The sequence below is a fragment of the Ornithorhynchus anatinus genome, chromosome X4 (assembly GCF_004115215.2).
Source record: "Ornithorhynchus anatinus isolate Pmale09 chromosome X4, mOrnAna1.pri.v4, whole genome shotgun sequence".
NCBI lineage: Eukaryota > Metazoa > Chordata > Mammalia > Monotremata > Ornithorhynchidae > Ornithorhynchus > Ornithorhynchus anatinus.
In genome coordinates, this window is record NC_041752.1 from 4,480,578 (window position 1) to 4,499,256 (window position 18,679).

The 18,679-nt window shown below is 65.9% G+C and overlaps 2 protein-coding genes across 2 annotated transcripts; one reads left to right on the plus strand and one right to left on the minus strand.

Moving 5' to 3' along the window:
* Window positions 1-6,119: 6,119 nt before the first annotated feature.
* On the minus strand, window positions 6,120-6,778 carry TMEM203 (transmembrane protein 203). Its single transcript, XM_029054346.2, has one exon. It carries the CDS (start codon window positions 6,675-6,677, stop codon window positions 6,267-6,269), a length of 411 nt encoding a protein of 136 aa, XP_028910179.1. The 5' UTR covers window positions 6,678-6,778; the 3' UTR covers window positions 6,120-6,266.
* A 2,525-nt stretch (window positions 6,779-9,303) lies between these two features.
* Window positions 9,304-18,098, plus strand: NDOR1 (NADPH dependent diflavin oxidoreductase 1). The gene is made up of 14 exons (XM_029054348.1): window positions 9,304-9,457; window positions 11,660-11,737; window positions 11,839-11,936; window positions 12,084-12,182; window positions 13,795-13,896; window positions 14,573-14,773; window positions 15,143-15,264; window positions 15,366-15,586; window positions 15,694-15,801; window positions 16,446-16,560; window positions 16,702-16,848; window positions 17,091-17,209; window positions 17,576-17,670; window positions 17,766-18,098. Exons 1-14 carry the CDS (start codon window positions 9,323-9,325, stop codon window positions 17,908-17,910), a joined length of 1,785 nt encoding a protein of 594 aa, XP_028910181.1. The 5' UTR covers window positions 9,304-9,322; the 3' UTR covers window positions 17,911-18,098.
* The last annotated feature ends 581 nt before the right edge of the window (window positions 18,099-18,679 follow it).

Below are 18,679 nucleotides of genomic sequence, written 5' to 3' on the forward strand. Positions count from 1 at the left end.
CGGACCGGGCCGCGGGGCGGGGCCTGCCCGCCGACGCGCCCCCCACCCCCTCCTCGCTCCGGGAGGGCGGCGCCCATTGGCCGGCGGCGGGAACGGGCCGTGACGTCACCGCCCCGCCGGGACAGGGGAGGGGCCCATTGGCCCCCGAGGACGGACCGGCCTATGGGGTGGCGCCTCGCGGGGGAAAGGGCGGGGGGGGGGGGAGCCGGTGGGCGGGGCCTCGACTCGGCCCCGCCCCTCCGCCTGAGGGAGCGGCGCCCATTGGCCGAGGCCGCCCGTAGGCCCCGCCCCCGAGGACGGACCGACCTATGGGGTGGCGCCTCGCGGAGGAAAGGGGGGGGGACCCGGTGGGCGTGGCCGAGTCGAGGCCCCGCCCCTCCGCCTGAGGGAGCGGCGCCCATTGGCCGAGGCCGCCCGTAGGCCCCACCCCCGAGGACGGACCGACCTATGGGGTGGCGCCTCGCGGAGGAAAGGGCGGGGGGAGCCGGTGGGCGGGGCCTCGACTCGGCCCCGCCCCTCCGCCTGAGGGAGCGGCGCCCATTGGCCGAGGCCGCCCGCAGGCCGCGCCCCCGAGGACGGACCGACCTATGGGGTGGCGCCTCGCGGAGGAAAGGGCGGGGGGACCCGGTGGGCGGGGCCTCGACTCGGCCCCGCCCCTCCCTCCGAGGGAGCGGCGCCCATTGGCCGAGGCCGCCCGCAGGCCCCGCCCCCGAGGACGGACCGACCTATGGGGTGGCGCCTCGCGGGGGAAAGGGCGGGGGGGGGACCCGGTGGGCGGGGTCTCGACTCGGCCCCGCCCCTCCGCCTGAGGGAGCGGCGCCCATTGGCCGAGACTTCTCGTAGGCCCCGCCCCCCACGGGACGCTCCCGCCAACGGGATCCCGCCCGTCGGCTCCCTCCGGCCCCGTGGGGAAAGGTGGGTGGTGGGAATAATCAGAATCGTCGTGACATTTCATAATAACGTTGGTACCGGTTAAGCGCTTACTATGTGCCGAGCACTGTTCTAAGCGCTGGGGGGAGATCCGGGCTCATCAGGATGTCCCACGCGAGGCTCACGGTTAATCCCCATTTTCCAGCTGCGGTCACCGCGGCACCCAGAAGTGAAGTGACCGCCCCCACCCCCCCCGCCGCCACGCGGCGGAGCCGGGATCCGAACCCATGACCTCTGCCTCCCGAGCCCGGGCTCTCGCCCCCCCCCCCCCCAACCACGCCGCTGCCCAGCGAGGGGACGTCTTCATCCCCGTTTCCCGGATGAGGCCCGGGGAGGTGAAGCGACTCGCCCGGGGTCGCGGACCGGCGGCGGGGCCGGGACCGGGGGCGCCGGCCGCCCCCGCCGAGGGCGGTGACTTTGGGGGGCTTCCCCGGGGTGCGGGCCGAGCCCCGCCCGTCCCGAGCCCTCCTTCCCCTTTCCCCGTCCGCCCCTCTCGTGTGCCCTAGACCGAAAACGCGCCGTGGGCGGGGAGCGCGTCCGCTTGTGGCTCTCCCGTCCTCTCCCAGGCGCTCGGCCCAGCGCCCCGCACGCGGTGGGCGCTCCATAAGTACGTCGGACGGCCCCGCCTCCCAATCCGCGTTCCTCCCCTCCCGCGGATCCCCCCGACGTTCCCCTGCCTCCGACTTCACCTCTTTATCCGTCCCTCCTTCGTCCGGCCCGGTCTCCTCGTCCGCGGCGGGCGGTCGGGCGCGTCTCTATCCCGTCGCGTCCATCGGGCGCTTACGACGTGCGGACCGCCGTGCCGGGCGGTCGGGAGAGGACGATACTTAACCGTCCCCGCCCGCAAGGAGCCGAGAGTCTAGAGGGGGAGACGGGCATTAATAGAAGAGGTGACGGGGGCGGGTCGGGGCGACGCGGAAGGGACCGGGGGGGGGGAAGAGGGCGCAGCCGGGGAAGGCTTCCGGGAGGAGATGGGCCTTCGCTAAGGCTTGGAAGGGGGAGGGGGTGCGGCGTCTGTTGGATTAACAATAGCGTTGGCATTTGTGAAGCGCTTACTAGGTGCCGAGCGCTGTCCTAAGCGCCGGGGTAGACACGGGGGGGAAATCGGGTCGGCCCACGCGGGGCTCCCGGTCTTCATCCCCATCTTCACAGGTGAGGGAACTGAGGCCCAGAGAGGTGAAGTGCCTCGCCCGGGGGCACCCAGCTGACGAGGGGCAGAGCTGGGATTCGAACTCGTGACCTCGGACGCCGAAGCCTTTCCACCGATTAGAGGAGGGTGGGCCGGGGGTGGGCGGCCAGATAAGCGAGGCGGAGGCCCCCCCCCCCCCCGTGAGAGGGTCGGCAACAGGCCGACGTACGGGCGGGGGGGGGGGGTACGGCCACACAACGGTCGCGTTCTAGACTCTGAGCTCCTTGTGGGCAAAGGCTGTATCTGTTTATTTGTCGCATTAAGCTCTCCCAAGCACGACGGGCAGGGACGGTCTCCGTCCGTTGCCCAATCGTCCGTTCCAAGCGCTTAGTACAGTGCTCCGCACGTAGTACGCGCTCGATAGATGCGGTTGAACGAATGCCCCGCAGGCAAGCCAGCGCTCAAGCGCTTCAGTCGAGCGAGCGGACCGGACCGACATCCCCCGCCGGTCTCTCGCTCCGCCGTATCTATCCGTTTCCCTCTACGCCGCCCCACTGGACCGTAGGCGCCAGAGCTGCGATCCCGTCTTTTGTTTTTTTCCTGCAGGCTCCACGGCACGCTGGGGGCGCTCGGTCGATGACGACGACGGTGTCCGTTGGGCGCTTCCTACGCGCCGGGGCGGATACGAGCCGATCGGGTCGGACCCGGTCCCCGTCCCGCTTGGGGCTCACGGGCTCCATCCTCGTCTTCCAGGCCCAGGGGAGCGAAGCGACTGGCCCGAGGCGGCCCAGCAGACCGGCGGCGGAGCCGCGATCGGAACCGAACGCCGCCGGCGCCTTACAGGCCAAGGCGGGGCCCGTTCCCGGGTCCAACCGGTGATCCGTCGAGCCCAGGGCTCCGTCTCTGCCAGGAGCAACGGGAGACGGGGAGGAAGGCTGGCCTTCTTGACTACTATTCGGTGACCGGTTGGTCCTCTTAACTTAGGAGGGCATCCCACCAACTCCGCAGTCAGGGAAGCGGGCGCCCCGGCGAGTGCGCTTTTCCTCTCGGAGAGTTCCCAGTCCCCCGCCGGTCTCGGCGACGGGCGGGGGAGTCGAGCGGAGGCCCGTCGGTGCCGTTCCCGGTCGGCCGGCGGCTGGCGGGCGGCAGGCCGGCGGCTGCCGCTCCAAACTCCCCCGTGCCGGGCGGCGGCGGCGGCCCGGGAGCGAGTCGAGGGCTCGAGTCTCCCGTGCGGAAGGCCGCCGCCGCCAACCCATTTGACCGCCGTCGGATCCGCCGCCCGGACGACTGCGGCTGGAGAGGCGCGTCCGTGGCGTCGCGACGGGTCGTCTCCCGCTCGACGGCGTCTCGGCCGGGGCCGCCCGCGGGTACGGTTTCTTCCGCCGTCACGCTGCGTTCTGCCCGGGGACGATCCACGTTCCCGGAATGACGACGAGGGAGGCGGTTCAGCGCTGACTACGTGCCCAACGCCGGCCTAGGCGCCGGGCCGGGGGCCAGCCGGTCCCCTCCCACGTGGGGGCTCACCCCCATTTGACAGATGAGGGAACTGAGGCCCGGAGAAGTGAAGCGACCGGCCCCAGAGCATCCGCTCATTCACTCGATATCGTACCTACTGAGCGCTTACCGTGCGCCGGGCGCTCGCGGGGTACAGTCGGGCACCAGATAGAGACGATCCCCGCCCAACGGCGGGCTCGCCGTCCAGAGGGAAGTACGTGGTGGAGGCAAGTGCTCGTGGAAGATCTGAAAGTGTCTCTTCAGTCGCCCGCTTCCGAGACGACGCGAAGAAGGTGAGAGCTTCTCCAGACCGCGACTCGGCGTGGGCGGGGAACGCGTATACCCGCTCCGGAACGTCGGCCTCTCCCGACTGCTTGGCGCGGTGCTCCGCCACACAAATCATAGCGTGGTGGGGGATGGGTTTCCAAGCGCTCAGTACGCACCGGGCTCTCTACTAAGCGCCAGGGTAGACACAAGGTAAGCCGGTGGGACACGGCCTGGACCCCCATTGTACAGACGAGGTGACTGAGGCAGAGGGAAGTGACGTGACTTGCCCCAGGTCACCGGCGGCAGAGCTGGGGTCAGAACTCCCGTCCTCCGGACTCCCCGGCCCGCGCTCTATCCACCGCACCGGCGCCTAGAACGGGCGCTCTGCACGGAGTAAGCGCTTGACAAATGCCGACCGTTACCCTTAGGCCCCGCTCCGCACCCGGTAGGCGCTCGATAAATACCACCGACTGATTCCCAAGCCCGTCTGCGTGTCTTCAGAGATGTCTCCGACCGTACGAGAAGCAGCGTGGCGCAGTGGAAAGAGCACGGGCTTTGGAGTCAGGGCTCATGAGTTCGAATCCCAGCTCTGCCACTTGTCAGCTGTGTGACTGTGGGCAAGTCACTTAACTTCTCTGTGCCTCAGTTCCCTCATCTGTAAAATGGGGATTAAGACTGTGAGCCCCACGTGGGACAACCTGATTCCCCTGTGTCTACCCCAGCGCTTAGAACAGTGCTCTGCACATAGTAAGCGCTTAACAAATACCAACATTATTATTATTATTATTATTATTATTTATCGAGCGTCTACCGTGAGCAGAGCGCTCTACTTGGGAAATACAACACGGCAATAAAGATCAGCGGGTGACCAACATTCCCTTCCCTATAGGGGCAAATAAAACTAGTTCTTTGCCCGTGTCCTGCCCGGCCGGGGCCTGACCATTTAAATAGATATTTGGCAGTCAAATCTTCGCCAACCTTGGCTCGGGAAAAACTACTCTCCTCTGATTTTTGGAGTCTTCTGGCTGCGGGGGGTGGGGGGGGTCTTCCAAAAGTCCGCAGGAACATCATCGCGCCGCCGGAGTCTGTGTTTACCGACCTACTCTAAGCCCTAAGCGCGCCTCCGGACCGTAAATCCACCGTGGGCGGGGTGTGTGCGCGTGTCTACCGACCGTTATATTGTCCTCTCCCGGGCGCCCTATACATAGGCGCTCCGTAAACGCCCCGATGCATCGATCGATTCATTCGACTGCATTTATCGCGCACTTACTGTCACGGGTTCTGATCCCCGCTCCGCCACTCCTCTGCTGGACGAGTCACTCATCTTCTCGGTGCCTCAGTTCCCTCACCTGTCAAAAATGGGGATTAAGAGCGTGAGCCCGACGGGTCCAACCCGATTCATCCGTTTCTGCCCCGCGCGCTTAGCGCGGCGCTTGGCAGACCGTAAGCACTTGACCGGTATCTTAATTATTATTATTATTGTTACTGATGGCGTCTGCCGAGCGCCGTACCCAGCGCTTGGGAGAGGACGACGTGACGACAGACGGACGCGTTCCCTGCCCACGAGTTTACAGCCTAAAGGGGGAGATTTCGAGCTAACGTCCTTAACTTTCGCCCTAGTAAATTATTAGGAATTCACCAAGGGTCCCTCCGGAACTCTGTGAGCTCTCCGGCCTACAACTTCCCCTTTTTACCGCTACTGCTTCTGGGGACAGGAAACCCTTTCTGCCTTCATTCAGTCGTGCGGAGCGCCGTACTGAGCGCTTGCCTTGTGAGCAGGTGACGTGACACGTGGTGTTGCTGCCCGTCCCAAGCACCCAGGGCGGCGCCCCACCCTTAGGAGGCGTTCGCACAGTACCGCCACCGCCGCTTTCGGCCCCACCGGACCCGGTCCCAACGCGGCGCCGCAGAGATCGTCTCCCCTCTGGCCCCCGAGTCCGGTTTGTGTGTTGTTGGTGTTTTTTTAACGGTATCGGTTAAGCGCTCACTACGACTACGTGCCAGGCGCCGTCACTTCACGGCTCCGGGCCTCAGTTCCCTCATCCGTAAAACGGAGATGACGACCGCGTCCGACCCGATTCACTCGCCCCTGGCTCGGCGCTCGGCCCGTGGGAAGCGTCCCGCTCCCCCGCCGGATTTTAAACTCCCCGAGGGCGGGGGGGGTTCGGGTCTGCCTCCTCTGCCGCAGGCTCCCCGACGCTCGGGACTGGCGCCCCGCCCACCGTGAGCCCCGGCGGAGAAACGCCGGGGACGGCCCGGTCTCCGCTTCCCCGGAGGGGGCCCCAGGAAAGGACGTGCCGACGCCGCGTGTTCGTTTTATTAGAACGTCCCTGCCGCCGGCAAAACGCCCTTCGAACGCCGTCCGCCCCGGCCCCCCCGGCCCGGCCAAGGGGCGACGACCCCGGGGCCCCTCCGCCGATCGTCGGGAAGGAAGGGCCGGGGCGGGTCAGTTGACGCGGCAGGCTCGGATCATGAGGAGCTGCAGCAGGATGAAGACGGGCGACAGGATGAGCCCGAACCAGAGCTCCCGCGTCTCCTCGGCCAGCTTCTGGCAGAGCAGCATCTCGAAGACGAACTTGAGGCTGAGCAGGGTGAGGACCCAGAAGAAGCGCAGCACGGCCAGCCGCTTCTCCCCGTCCTGGAAGAGCCGCACGGACACGATGGTGGTGAAGTAGGCCGTCAGCCCGTCGGCGGCGAAGAAGGGCACGAAGACGTCCCACCAGGACAGGCCGGGGGCCAGCCCGTCGGCCCGCAGCGCCAGCAGCACGGAGAAGGCCAGCAGCGCCAGCAGGTGCGCGAACATCTCGAAGGTGGCGAAGCCGAGCCACTGCACCAGCTCCGGCAGGGAGAACAGCATCCTGGCGCCGATCGCCGGCGCCGCCCCCTCGCCGGGACGGCCTCCTCTTCCTCACGGGGCCGGGCTCCCCGGCGGCGGCGGGCCCTGCAACGAGAGGCCCGGTGACGGTCCCCTTCGCCCCGTCCCCTCCCTCGGCCGCCCTGCCGCCCGCGGACCGCCCGACCCCGGCGCCTGGGACGGGACGAGAGGACGGACGCCGTCCCCGCCTACGATAACAACAATAATGACGTGGGTATCCGTTCGGCGCTTACTCGGTGCGGAGCGCTGGGGGAGACGCAGGGTCGTCAGGTGGTCCCACGGGAGGCTCCCAGTCTTGGGCCCCATCTTATGATGAGGTCGCCGAGGCCCGGCGAAGTGACCCGGCCCACAGGCACACGGCTGACAAGTGGCAGGGCCGGGATTCGAACCCGTGACCTCCGACTCCCAAGCCCGGGCTCTCGCCACTGAGCCGCCCTGCTTCTAGTCGGGACGCGGTCTCTCTCTACCGCTCGATTGTGCCGTCCAAGCGCTTACTCCACTGACGTGGCGTGGCTTGGCGGCAAGAGGCCGGGCTTGGGGGTCGTGGGTTCTAATCCCGGCTCCTCCGCTTGTCAGCTGGGGGGCTCTGGGCCCGTCGCTTCACTGGGCCTCAGTTTCCTCCTCTGCAAAATGGGGATGGAGACCGTGAGCCCCACGCGGGGCAACCTGATGACCTCGCATCTACTCCGGCGCTTAGAACTGTAAGCGCTTAACAGATACCAACGTCATCGTTATTCCGGTGCTCTGCACGCGGCAAGCGTTCGGTAAATACGACCGAACGAATGACACCGAGTAAGCGCTTCACAGATACCAACGTCATTATTATTCCGGTGCTCTGCACGCGGCAAGCGGTCGGTAAATACGACCGAACGAATGACACCTAGTAAGCGCCTAACAAATACCAACATCAGTATTATTCCGGTGCTCTGCACGCGGCAAGCGTTCGATAAATACGACTGAACGAATGACACCTAGTGAGCGCCTAACAAATACCAACGTTATTATTATTCCGGTGCTCTGCACGCGGCAAGCGTTCGATAAATACGTCTGAATGAATGACACAGAGTAGGCGCTTAAAATTACCGACATTATTATTATTCCGGTGCTCTGCGCCCGGCAAGCGTTCGATAAATACGACTGAATGACACTTAGTAAGCGCTTCAAAAATACCAACATCATTAGTATTCCAGTGCTGTGCACACCGCAAGCGTTCAATAAATAGGACTGAACAAATGACACATAGTGAGCGCCTAACAAATACCAACATCCTTATTATTCCGGTGCTCTGCACCCGGCAAGCGTTCGATAAATACGACTGAACGAATGACACGTAGTAAGCGCCTTATTATTCCGGTGCCCTGCACCCGGCAGGCGTTCAATAAATAGGACTGAACGAATGGCACCTAGTAAGCGCCTAACAAATGCCAACATCCTTATTATTCCGGGGCTCTGCACCCGGCAAGCGTTCAGTAAATAGGACTGAACGAATGGCACCTAGTAAGCGCCTAACAAATACCAACATCCTCATTATTCCGGGGCTCTGCACCCGGCAAGCGTTCAGTAAATAGGACTGAACGAATGGCACCTAGGAAGCGCTTCGAAATCACCGCAAATAATAATAATAATAATAATAATAATAAATGGAATAAACAAGGACTGGTCCGAGCCGATCGCCTCGTACCTCAAAGGGGGACGGAGGCTGGGAGCCCCATGCGGGACCAGGGGCTCAGCTTGCATCCATCCCAGCGCTCAGTACATAGTGGGCGCCTAACCAGTGTGACTCTTCTTCTTAGTATACGATTATGATTCTTATTGGCCCAGCGCTTGGCGCACAGGGCAGCGGCCAGAGTCGGACGGTCATGGGTTCGAATCCCGCCTCCGTCGCTTGTCTGCTGTGTCGCCTCGGGCAACGTGGCTCAGTGGCCAGAGCCCGGGCTTGGGAGTCAGGGGTCATGGGTTCGAATCCCGGCTGGTCGGCTGGGGGGGGGGGGGGGGGCCCAGTCACCGCTCTGGGCCTCAGTTCCCTCATCTGGAAAATGGGGATGAAGCCTGGGAGCCTCACGTGGGACCCCCCGATGACCCCGGATCTCCCCCAGCGCTTAGTACAGTGCTCGGCACCTAGTAAGCGCTTCACGGATACCAACATTATCATTAAGGGACTCCTCTGGGCCCTCTATCCGCCCCAGCGCTCAGAACGGTGCTTGGCGCCCAGTAGGTGCTTAGCAAATGCCATCGTTACGCTGACCATGAGGTCACTTCACGCCTCCGGGCCTCAGTTTCCTCCTCCGTAAAATGGGGATGGAGCCCGTCAGGCCTACGCGGGCCCGGCCGCTGACCTCGGGGTCGGGGTCTGGGGATCTGAACGCACAACCCACGTTATTACGATCAAATCCCAAGCGCTCAGGACAGCGCTTCGCGCCCGGGCCGGGAGGCCGGGCCCCGGGGCTGACTCACCCGTCCCCGGCTCGGCGGGCCCCGCTCGCGCGCCGCCGTCGCGCCGCCGATGGCGTCACATCCGGTCCCCGCCTCCCTGAGGCCGGCCGGCGACGTCACATCCGCCCTCCCCCTTTTCCTCCCCCCCCCCCCCCCCCTCGCGCGCGCAGGGGGAAGCGGGCGTCCCGCCGGCCATGGCCGAGCGCCGCCTCCTGCTGCTGTTCGGCAGCCAGACGGGCACGGCGGAAGATGTGGCCGACAGGGTCGGGCGGGCGGCGCGGCGCAGGCGGTTCCGCTGCACGGTGCGGCCGCTCGACTCCTACCGCCTGGTGAGTGGGCGCCGCCTCAGGCCCGGGCGCCGGGTCACGTGGGCGCCGCCTCAGGCCCGGGCGCCGGGTCACGTGCGCCGCGCGCCAGGCTCACGTGCGTTCCGTCCCCGGGGCCCCCCCCCCCCCCAGCCTGCGCGCGCAGCCGGCCACTCCTTCTCGCCTCACCCTGGCGCGCACGCGCCAAACCTCTCTATAATCATCCTTGGGAAGCGCTCAACCGTGGGCCAAGCACCGTCCTAAGCGCTTGGGGGTTTGACGCCGGGTCATGGGTTCGAATCCCGCCTCCGCCACGTGTCAGCTGTGGGCGGGCCACTTCACTGGGCCTCAGTTCCCTCCTCTGTAAAATGGGGAGGAAGCCTGGGAGCCTCACGGGGGACCCCCCCCCCCGAGGACCCTGGATCTCCCCCGGCGCTTAGAACGGTGCCCCGCACCTCGTAAGCGCTTCACAGATAACATTATTATTGTCAGGTGGTCCCCCGTGGGGCTCACGGTCTCCATCCCCATTTGACAGACGAGGAGACCGAGGCCCAGGGAAGTGACTTGCCCAAAGCCACCCAGCTGCCAGGTGGCGGAGTTGGATTCGAACTCACCACCCGCTTAGACAATAATAATAGTAATGTTGGTATTTGTTAAGCGCTTACTATGTGCCGAGCACTGTTCTAAGCGCTGGGGGAGACACAGGGGAATCAGGTTGGCCCACGTGGGGCTCCCGGTCTTAATCCCCATTTTACAGACGAGGGAACTGAGGCACCGAGAAGTAAAGTGACTTGCCCAGAGTCACACAGCTGGCAAGTGGCAGAGCCGGGGTTCGAACCCATGACCTCTGACTCCAGAGCTCTCTCCAGTGAGCCACGCTGCTTCTCAAATATAATAATGTTGGTATTTGTTAAGCGCTTACTAGGTGCAGAGCGCTGTTCTAAGCGCGGGGGTAAACGCAGGGGAATCCGGTTGGCCCACGTGGGGCTCACAGTCTTAATCCCCATTTTACAGATGAGGGAACTGAGGCACAGAGACCCGTCGTGGGGCTGGGATGGTCCCCATGTGTTGGCGAATTGTCCGTTCCAAGCGCTTAGTCCGGTGTTCCGCACGTAGTAAGCGCTCAATAAATACTACTGAATGAATGCAAGGACGCGCTCAGTAAATACCATTGAATGAATGAATGAGTCCCAAGCCTGGAAGCAGCGTGGCTCAGTGGAAAGCGCCTGGGCTTGGGAGTCTGAGGTCATGGGTTCGAATGCCGCCTCTGCCACTTGTCAGCTGTGTGACCGTGGGCGAGTCACTTCACTTCTCTGGGCCTCAGTGACCTCATCTGTAAAATGAGGATGAAGACTGTGAGCCCCACGTGGGACGACCTGATTCCCCTGTGTCTCCCCCAGCGCTTAGAACAGTGCTCGGCACATAGTAAGCGCTTAACAGATACCAACATTATTAAGCCCGGGCCCTAACCACTAAGCCACGCTGCTTCTCATCATCAACGGTGACATCCCCTACCCGTACGAGCTCCCAGTCCAGATGGGGGGAGACGGACATGGATACGAAGAAATAAAATGACAGAGGTGGATAATCACGATGGCATTTGGTGAAGCGCTCGCTATGGGCCAAGCACCGTTCTAAGCGCTGGGGGGGATCCGAGGTCATCGGGTTGTCCCCCGGGGGGCTCACGGTCTTCCCTCATTTTACAGTTGAGGGAACTGAGGCCCAGAGAGGTGAAGTGACTGGCCCCAAGTCGCACAGCTGACAAGTGGCGGAGTCGGGATTAGAACCCATGACCTGTGACTCCCAAGCGCGGGCTCTTTCCACTGAGCCGCGCTGCTTTTCCATCCCTGGGGCCAGGCCGCTTCTCCAGGTTGGCAATTGGCAGCGCGGAGGGAGTGAGGGGCCAAACTTCTCTTCCCTCCCAGGTACCTTCCCCGACCGAGCCCCCCTTTCCTCTTCTCCCGCTCCCTTCTGCGTCGCCCCGACTCCCTCCCTTTTATTCGTTCCCCCAGCCCCACACCGTTAATGTCCGTATCTGCCATTTCTTAATTCCCCTTCACGTCCGCCTCCCCCCCGCCCCCAGACCGTCAGCTCGTCGTGGGCAGGGAACGTGTCCGTTACACGGTTCCCGAGCGCTTAGCACAGTGCCGTGCGCTCGGTAAAGACGATCGGCCGGCCGGCCTCCCGCGGAGGGTGGGCGCTCACGGGTCCGTCTCTTCTCTTAAGGCGAATCTGATTCACGAGCCCCTGGTGATATTCATCTGCGCGACCACGGGCCAGGGAGACCCTCCGGACAACATGAAGGTGAGACGCGGAATCGGAGAGGGTCCCTGCCTCTCGCACCCCCAACCCCGGGGGCCGAGGGAAGCGCGGGCCGGCGTCTTAACGAGCGGTTTTCGTTCTAGAACTTCTGGAAGTTCATATTCCGGAAGAACCTGCCCCCCACCTCCCTCTGTCAGATGGACTTCGCCGTCCTGGGCCTCGGAGACTCTTCCTATGCGAAGTAAGGGGATGAAGCGGGCGGGATCCGGGCTTTCCCGGAGGGTGTCCCGGGGAGGGAGCGGAGCCCCCCGCTACCGTTTGCCCGCTTCCGGCTCCGCCTGTGCCCATTTATCTGCCCCCTTCTTCCCTCCCCGCCCCCCCCCCCCAGGTTCAACTTTGTGGCCAAGAAGCTGCACAAGCGCCTCTTGCAGCTCGGAGGCCGGGCCCTCCTGCCCGCGGCCCTGGGCGATGACCAGCACGACCTGGGGTGAGGCTCCCCTCGATCGCCCCAGCTCTCCGTCCTCGTCGGGCCCCGGGAAAGGGCGGGAGCGATGGCCGGGGGGTGGACGGACTGGGACCCCAAGGAGGAAGAGTCGGGGGAGGCCGGGACCCGGCTTGACCTCTGACCCCCAAATCCAGCCGTCCTTCGGGCGGGGCGAGGGGAGGTGGACGGGAGAGGCAAGAGGAGCGAAGGACCCGCGTTCTGATCCCGCCCCGGCCACCCGCCTGCCGTGGGCTAGGCCCCTCACTTCTCTGGGCCTCGGTTCCCTCATCTGGAAAATGGGGGTTGAGATTGGGAGACGAGGATCGGGTCCAACCCGATTAGCTTGTACCCACCCCGGGTGCCTGTAAGGGCTTAGCAAATACCATTTGAAAATTAAAAAAGGTCCCTGAGGTGGGGCTGTAGGGGAAGGAGAAGAGCGGGACGTAGTGTTGCCGTTTAGACATCCTGCCCCTCGCCCCCTCCCCACCCGCCCGGCTGATAGCCGGGGCTTCCCCCCGTCCCGCTGCTCCGACCCCGGAACCAAGTCGGGCAGCAGCGTGGCCCAGCGGCTGGAGCCCAGGCCTGGGGGGTCGGAAGGTCGCGGGTTCTAATCCCGACTCGGCCACTTGTCCGCTGGGTGACCTGGGCGTGTCACTTCTCTGGGCCTCCGTTCCCTCGCCTAGAAGAACGAAGATGGAGCCTGGGAGCCCCACGCGGGACAGGGATCGTGTCCGACCCGATTTGCTCGGGCCCACCCCAGCGCTTAGTACAGTGCCTGGCACATAGTAAGCGCTCAACAAATACCACAAGTATTATTATTATGATTAAGTGGGCCTGAGGGATTCCAGAGCTCGGTACAGCGCGTGACACATTGTGATCGCTTAAATGCCACAATTATTATAATTTTAAGTGGGCCTAGGGGAATTCTAGCGCTCAGTACAGTGCGTGGCACATAGTAAGCACTTAACAGATACCACAAGTAGGTCCCAGTCCCGCCTGCAAACCCAACCGTGCCCGCTTCGGGGCCGCTGGGCCCTCGTGGAACCGCCGCAGCCTCTCAGTCGTACTTACTGAGCACTCACTATGCGCGGACCGCCGTACCGAGCGCTCGGGAGAGTACGATAGAACAATAAAGAGACACGTTCCCTGCCCAGGACGAGCTTACGGTCTAGAGCGGGGAGACAGCCGTCCACCCGGGGTCGGATTTCAGGTGGAGGGGCATCCTCGCTCGGCTGATCAGAGACGTCCCGAGGGGCTCGGTCAGCAGCGGTCAGAGAGACGTCTCATAACGCATTCCCTGCCCACACGAAGCATCGGATATGGGCGTAAATGACGTGGGGCCGGGGTGAGTGGCAAAGAAGCAGTGTCTGCCAGAGGAAAGAACACGGCTTTGGGTTCTAATCCCGGCTCCCCCGCACCTGCCCCGTGTCTCTGGGCAAGTCCCCTGACCTCTCTGGGCCTCAGTTTCCTCACCTGTCCCGCTCCTTAAGGCTCCGAGCCCCACGTGGGACAGGGACCGCGTCCGACCCGCCGAGCCCCTGACGTCCCCCCCGGCGCTCAGCCCCGTGCTCGGCGGCCAACTGCTCTCCCAAAAGTTACGCTCCATTGTGATCAGACCAGATGCGGTGATCGACCCGTGGCTTCTGGATCTGTGGGAGAAGGTGCTGGCTCTCTACCCCCTTCCTCCCGGCCTCGGCGAACTCAGCCCCGATGTCCTGTGAGTGGCGGCCGGGGGTGGCGGGGGGGGGGGGGGGGGGGAGGAAGAGGAGGCGGCAGCGTCCGACCCAGAAGGGCAGAGGAGAGGGGTCTCGGGAGGCGCTTCCCGTCGGGTCGTCGGGAGAAGCAGGGTGGCCTAACGGCTAGAGCCCGGGCCCGGGAGTCAGAAGGACCTGGGTTCTCCTCCCGGCTCCGCCGCTTGCCTGCTGGGTGACCGCGGGCCGGTCACGGAACTTCTCCGGGCCTCGGTCGCCTCATCTGGAAAACGGGGATTAAGACCCGGAGCCCCAAGGGGACGGGGGCTGTGTCCAACCCGATGGGCTTGTGTCCACCCCAGCGCTCAGTACGGTGCTTGGCACATAGTAAGCGCTTAATACATGCCAGAATTATTATTATAATCGGCCCTGCTGCGGTCGCCAGGGCCACCGCGACCTCGGTCCTCAGCCCCTTGGGTGGGCCGAGCTGGTACAACCGAGGCAGGGGGCCTCTTGGCATCCAGTGTCTGCCGGCCCCCTCCGCCTGGAGTCCCGTCTTGGGGTGGGCCCGGCCCCTCGCTCCCCTAAAGTTGCGGGGTGGGCGCGGACGTGTCGCCGGGCAGCTCCGGCCCCCTGGGGGTGGGGGGCCCGGGGGAGGACTCCCTCCCGCTCGGCCCACCTGGCCAGCTCGCCCCCTCCAAGCTTGCCCCCGAGGTTTGCCCTCCGCTTCCTGGAGGAGGATCCCGGGGAGGACCCGGACGAGGCGGAGGAGACCCTCCGAGGCCCCCCCTCGGAGCTCCGCCCCTTCCCGGCTCCCATGGTGTCCAATCGGAGGGTCACCGCCGAGGACCACTTCCAGGACGTCCGGCTCATCGAGTTTGACCTCTCCGGCTCGGGGATCGAGTGAGTCGCCTGGGTCCCCTAGGGCGTCCCCTCCTGTCCCCCCACGTCCAGGCCGGGGGGGAGACCCCGGCTCCTCCTCTTCCTCCTCCTGCTCAGAGTAGAGGGGAGGGGCGGAACAGACCCGCTCGGATCCCACGTCCATCGATAAGTGGAAGTTTCTGAGCGCTTCCGGCGCACGGGACGCTGTACCAAACGCTCGGGAAAGGACAGCGTGACGCGGCCGGCGGGCAGTCAGGAGCTTCCAGTCCGCCGCGTGCAGAGCACTGGCCGGAGCGGCGGGAAGAGGAGCGGGCGAGAGAGCGGGCGTCGGCCCGAGGGAGCTTCCGGCGTCGGCCCCCGCGAGTTGACGGGCGGGACCCCGTTTTGCAGGTTTGGCCCCGGGGACGTGGCCTTGATCCGGCCCGAGAACTCGGCCGGCGACACCCGGCGCTTCTGCCAGCTGCTCGGCCTGGCGCCGGAGCGGCGCCTCGTGCTGGACGCCCGGGACTCGGGTACCGTCCGGCCCTCCCCGCTCGCTCGCGGCGTCCGGGCCGGTCCCCGCCCCGGTCCGACCGTCTCCCTCCGTTCCCTCTCTCCCCGCCCCCCGCCACAGACGCCCCCTCCCTGACCCGGCTGACCCGGCCCTGCTCCGTCCACCACCTGGTGTCCAAGTACCTGGACGTGGCCTGCGTCCCCCGCCGCTCCTTCTTCGAGCTCCTGGCCGCCCTGTCCGGCCACGAGCTGGAGCGCGAGAAGCTGCGGGAGCTGAGCTCGGCCCGGGGCCGGGAGGAACTCTACAGCTACTGCAACAGGCCTCGCCGCACCACCCTGGAGGTGGGGCCGGGCCCGGGCGCCTCGGGCGGGGGGCGGGGAGGACCCCACGGGGCGCGCGAGCCGGCCTGCCCGGCCCCTCCGTCCCCCCACCGTCCCCTCCGCTGCAGGTGCTTCATGACTTCCCGCACTCGGCCGGCTCCATCCCCCCCGAATACCTGCTGGACCTGATCCCCCGCATCCGACCCCGGGCCTTCTCCATCGCCTCCTCCCTGGCGGTGAGACGGCTTGGGGCCCCGGAGACCCCTCTCCCCTCACCCCCCTCGCCCGCCCCGGGTGAGACAGGTGTGCTCGCTGCTGAGCGGGGTGGATCCCCAGGGGATTGAGAAGCAGCGTGGCCTAGCGGGTAGAGCCCGGGCCTGGGAGTCAGAAGGTCGCGGCTTCTAATCCCGGCCCCGTTGACCTGTCTGCCGGGTGACCTTGGGCAAGTGACTTCGCTTCTCTGGGCCTCAGTTCCCTCATCCGGAAAACGGCGATTGAGACCGTGAGCCCCACGTGGGACAGGGACCGGATCCAACCCGATCATCTCGTGTAAATAACAGTAATGACGACGGTGCTTACTGTGCGCCGGGACTCTGCTAAGCGCCGGGGTGGATGCAGAGTAATCGGGTCGTCCCACGTGGGGCTCACGGTCTTCATCCCCATTATCCAGATGAGGCCCAGAGAAGTTTAGTGACTTCTAAACTTCACTAAAGTCACAAGGCTGACGGACGGCGGAGCCGGGATTAGAACCCACGACCTCTGACTCCCAAGCCCGGGCTCTTTCTATCCCGGCGCTTAGAAGAGCGCCTGGCTCATAGGAAGCGCTTAAGCAAAGACCGTAATTATGGTGATAATTATCCTGTCCATCCGCCGCGGTCAGGCCCACCCGTCCCGGCTGCAGGTGCTGGTGGGCGTCGTCAAGTACCGGACCCGTCTCCACCGGCCCCGCCGCGGCCTCTGCTCTTCCTGGCTGGCATCCCTGGACCCGCGGCACGGTGACCGACGGCGGGCGGGGAGGAGGGAGGGGGTCGGCTGCCGCCTCCGAGCCCACCGGAGGGGCCACGCGGGCCCCCTGGTCTAGGGAAGGGGGCGGCCCGGGCCGCCGTGGGTCACCCCGTCTCCGTCTCCCCGTCCAGGGCCGGTGCGGGTGCCTCTGTGGGTGCAACGCGGGAGCCTGGCGTTCCCGCCGGACCCCCGCGTCCCCGTGGTCATGGTGGGGACCGGCACGGGGGTAGCCCCCTTCAGGGCCGCCGTCCAGGAGCGCGTGGCCCGGGGAGCCACAGGTGAGGGGGAGGAGCTCGGGGGGCGGGCGGGGGGCTCCGCCTGGGGGACGCCGGCCCCCGAGGGCATCCCTCCCGTGCCCGCCCCTCCGTCCTCCACCCTCTCCCCACCCCGCCCCCTCCCTCTTTTATCCTTCGAAGCTCGTCCGTTGGCGGCCTTCCCCTCTCCCGCGTCCGGCGCCTCCCTCCTCTCCTCCCCCCCACCCCGGGGAGCCCCCAACTCACCCCCCCCCCCGGCCCCCCAGAAAACTGCCTCTTCTTCGGCTGCCGCCGCAAGGACAAAGATTTCTACTGGGAGGCCGAGTGGCAAGAGCTGGTGAGGAGGGGCAGCCTGACCCTCGTCACCGCCTTCTCCAGGGACCAGGTGAGGGGCGGGGGCCGGGGCGGGCGAGGGAGGGTCAGACGGCTCGGAGCCTGGTCGGGGCCTCCGACCTGTCCAGTCTGAGAGAGAAAATGCAACCGCCCAGTCCCGGAGGAGGAATAGCATTCCCCGCCGTGTGCCGAGCGCTGTGCTAGGCGCCGGGAAAGAACGGCCGTCGGGCTCGCCGCCCCCGGAAGGCCCCCTTGGGCCCCCGGCTCCTCCGTCCGCCCAGCTCCCCACCCCCGGTGGCCCGGGGTCACCCGACAGTGGCCCCGGCAGCGTTTAGACCCGCGGCCCCGGGGCGGCACGGGTCCCTCGGGCGCCCTCCGGGTCTGCCCACCCGCCCCCCGCGGCCCCGTGTGCGTACAGGAGGAGAAGGTGTACGTGCAGCACCGGCTCCGGGAACACGGGGCGTGGCTGTGGGACCTGCTGAGCCGGCGCGGGGCCTACATCTACCTGGCCGGGTAAGCCACCCCCCCCCCCCCCCCCCCCCCCCGCCCCGCCGACGACTCCCCGGGCCCGCGGCGCTGACGCGGCGGCCGGCCTCCTTCCCCGCCAGCAACGCCAAGACCCTGCCGGGGGCCGTGAGCGAGGCGCTGCGGGCCGTCTTCCGGGAGCACGGGGGGCTGCCGGACCCGGCCGCCGAGGCCCTCCTCGCCACCCTGGAGCGGACGGGGCGCCTGCAGACCGAGACCTGGGCCTGACGCCATCCTTCGACCCTCCCCCTCGCCTTCCCCGCCTCTCCGGACGTCCCCCGCCCCGGGTACGGCGGGGCGGGGGGGCACCTACCTAGTCCGGCAGCTTCTGGAACAATTCGGGCCGGGCCCGGGGGCGTAGGAGTTGGCCCCCCCCCCAGCTGCCGTGGGCAGAGCACTGGCCCGAGGGCGTACGATCGAGGGTATTTATGGAGCGCTTACTAGGCGCGGAGCGCTGTACCGAGCGCTTGGGAGAGCACAGCCCACCGGAGAAGGCAGACACGTTCCCTGCCCCCAAGGAGCCTCCGGTCTCCTCGACGGGGCCCCTCTCCTCCGGGAGCCTCCGCCACCGGCCTGCCGTGTGACCTCGGGCGGGTCGCTTCACCCCTGGGCCTCAGTTTCCTGTAAAATGAGGGTTCAGTTGGCCTCCCCCTGAAACCTTAGGCCCCGGATGGGACGGGGACGCTGTCTCCGACTCGATCGCCTCAGATCTACCTTGGCGCTTCGGTACGGTGCTGGGCACAGCGTAGGCGCTTAATAAATACAATGGCGACTATTAATACTGTTACTGTTCTCACCCCCGCCCCCGGTGCTTACCTTAGGCTACGTAACCGCCGGGGAGATGGGGGAGAAGCAGCGTGGCTCGGGGGCAAGAGTCCGGGCTTGGGAGTCAGGGGACGTGGGTTCTGATCCCGGCTCCGCCACTCGGCTGCTGGGTGTCCTCGGGGCGAGTCGCGTGACTTCTCTGTGCCTCAGTTCCCTTATCTCTAAGATGGGG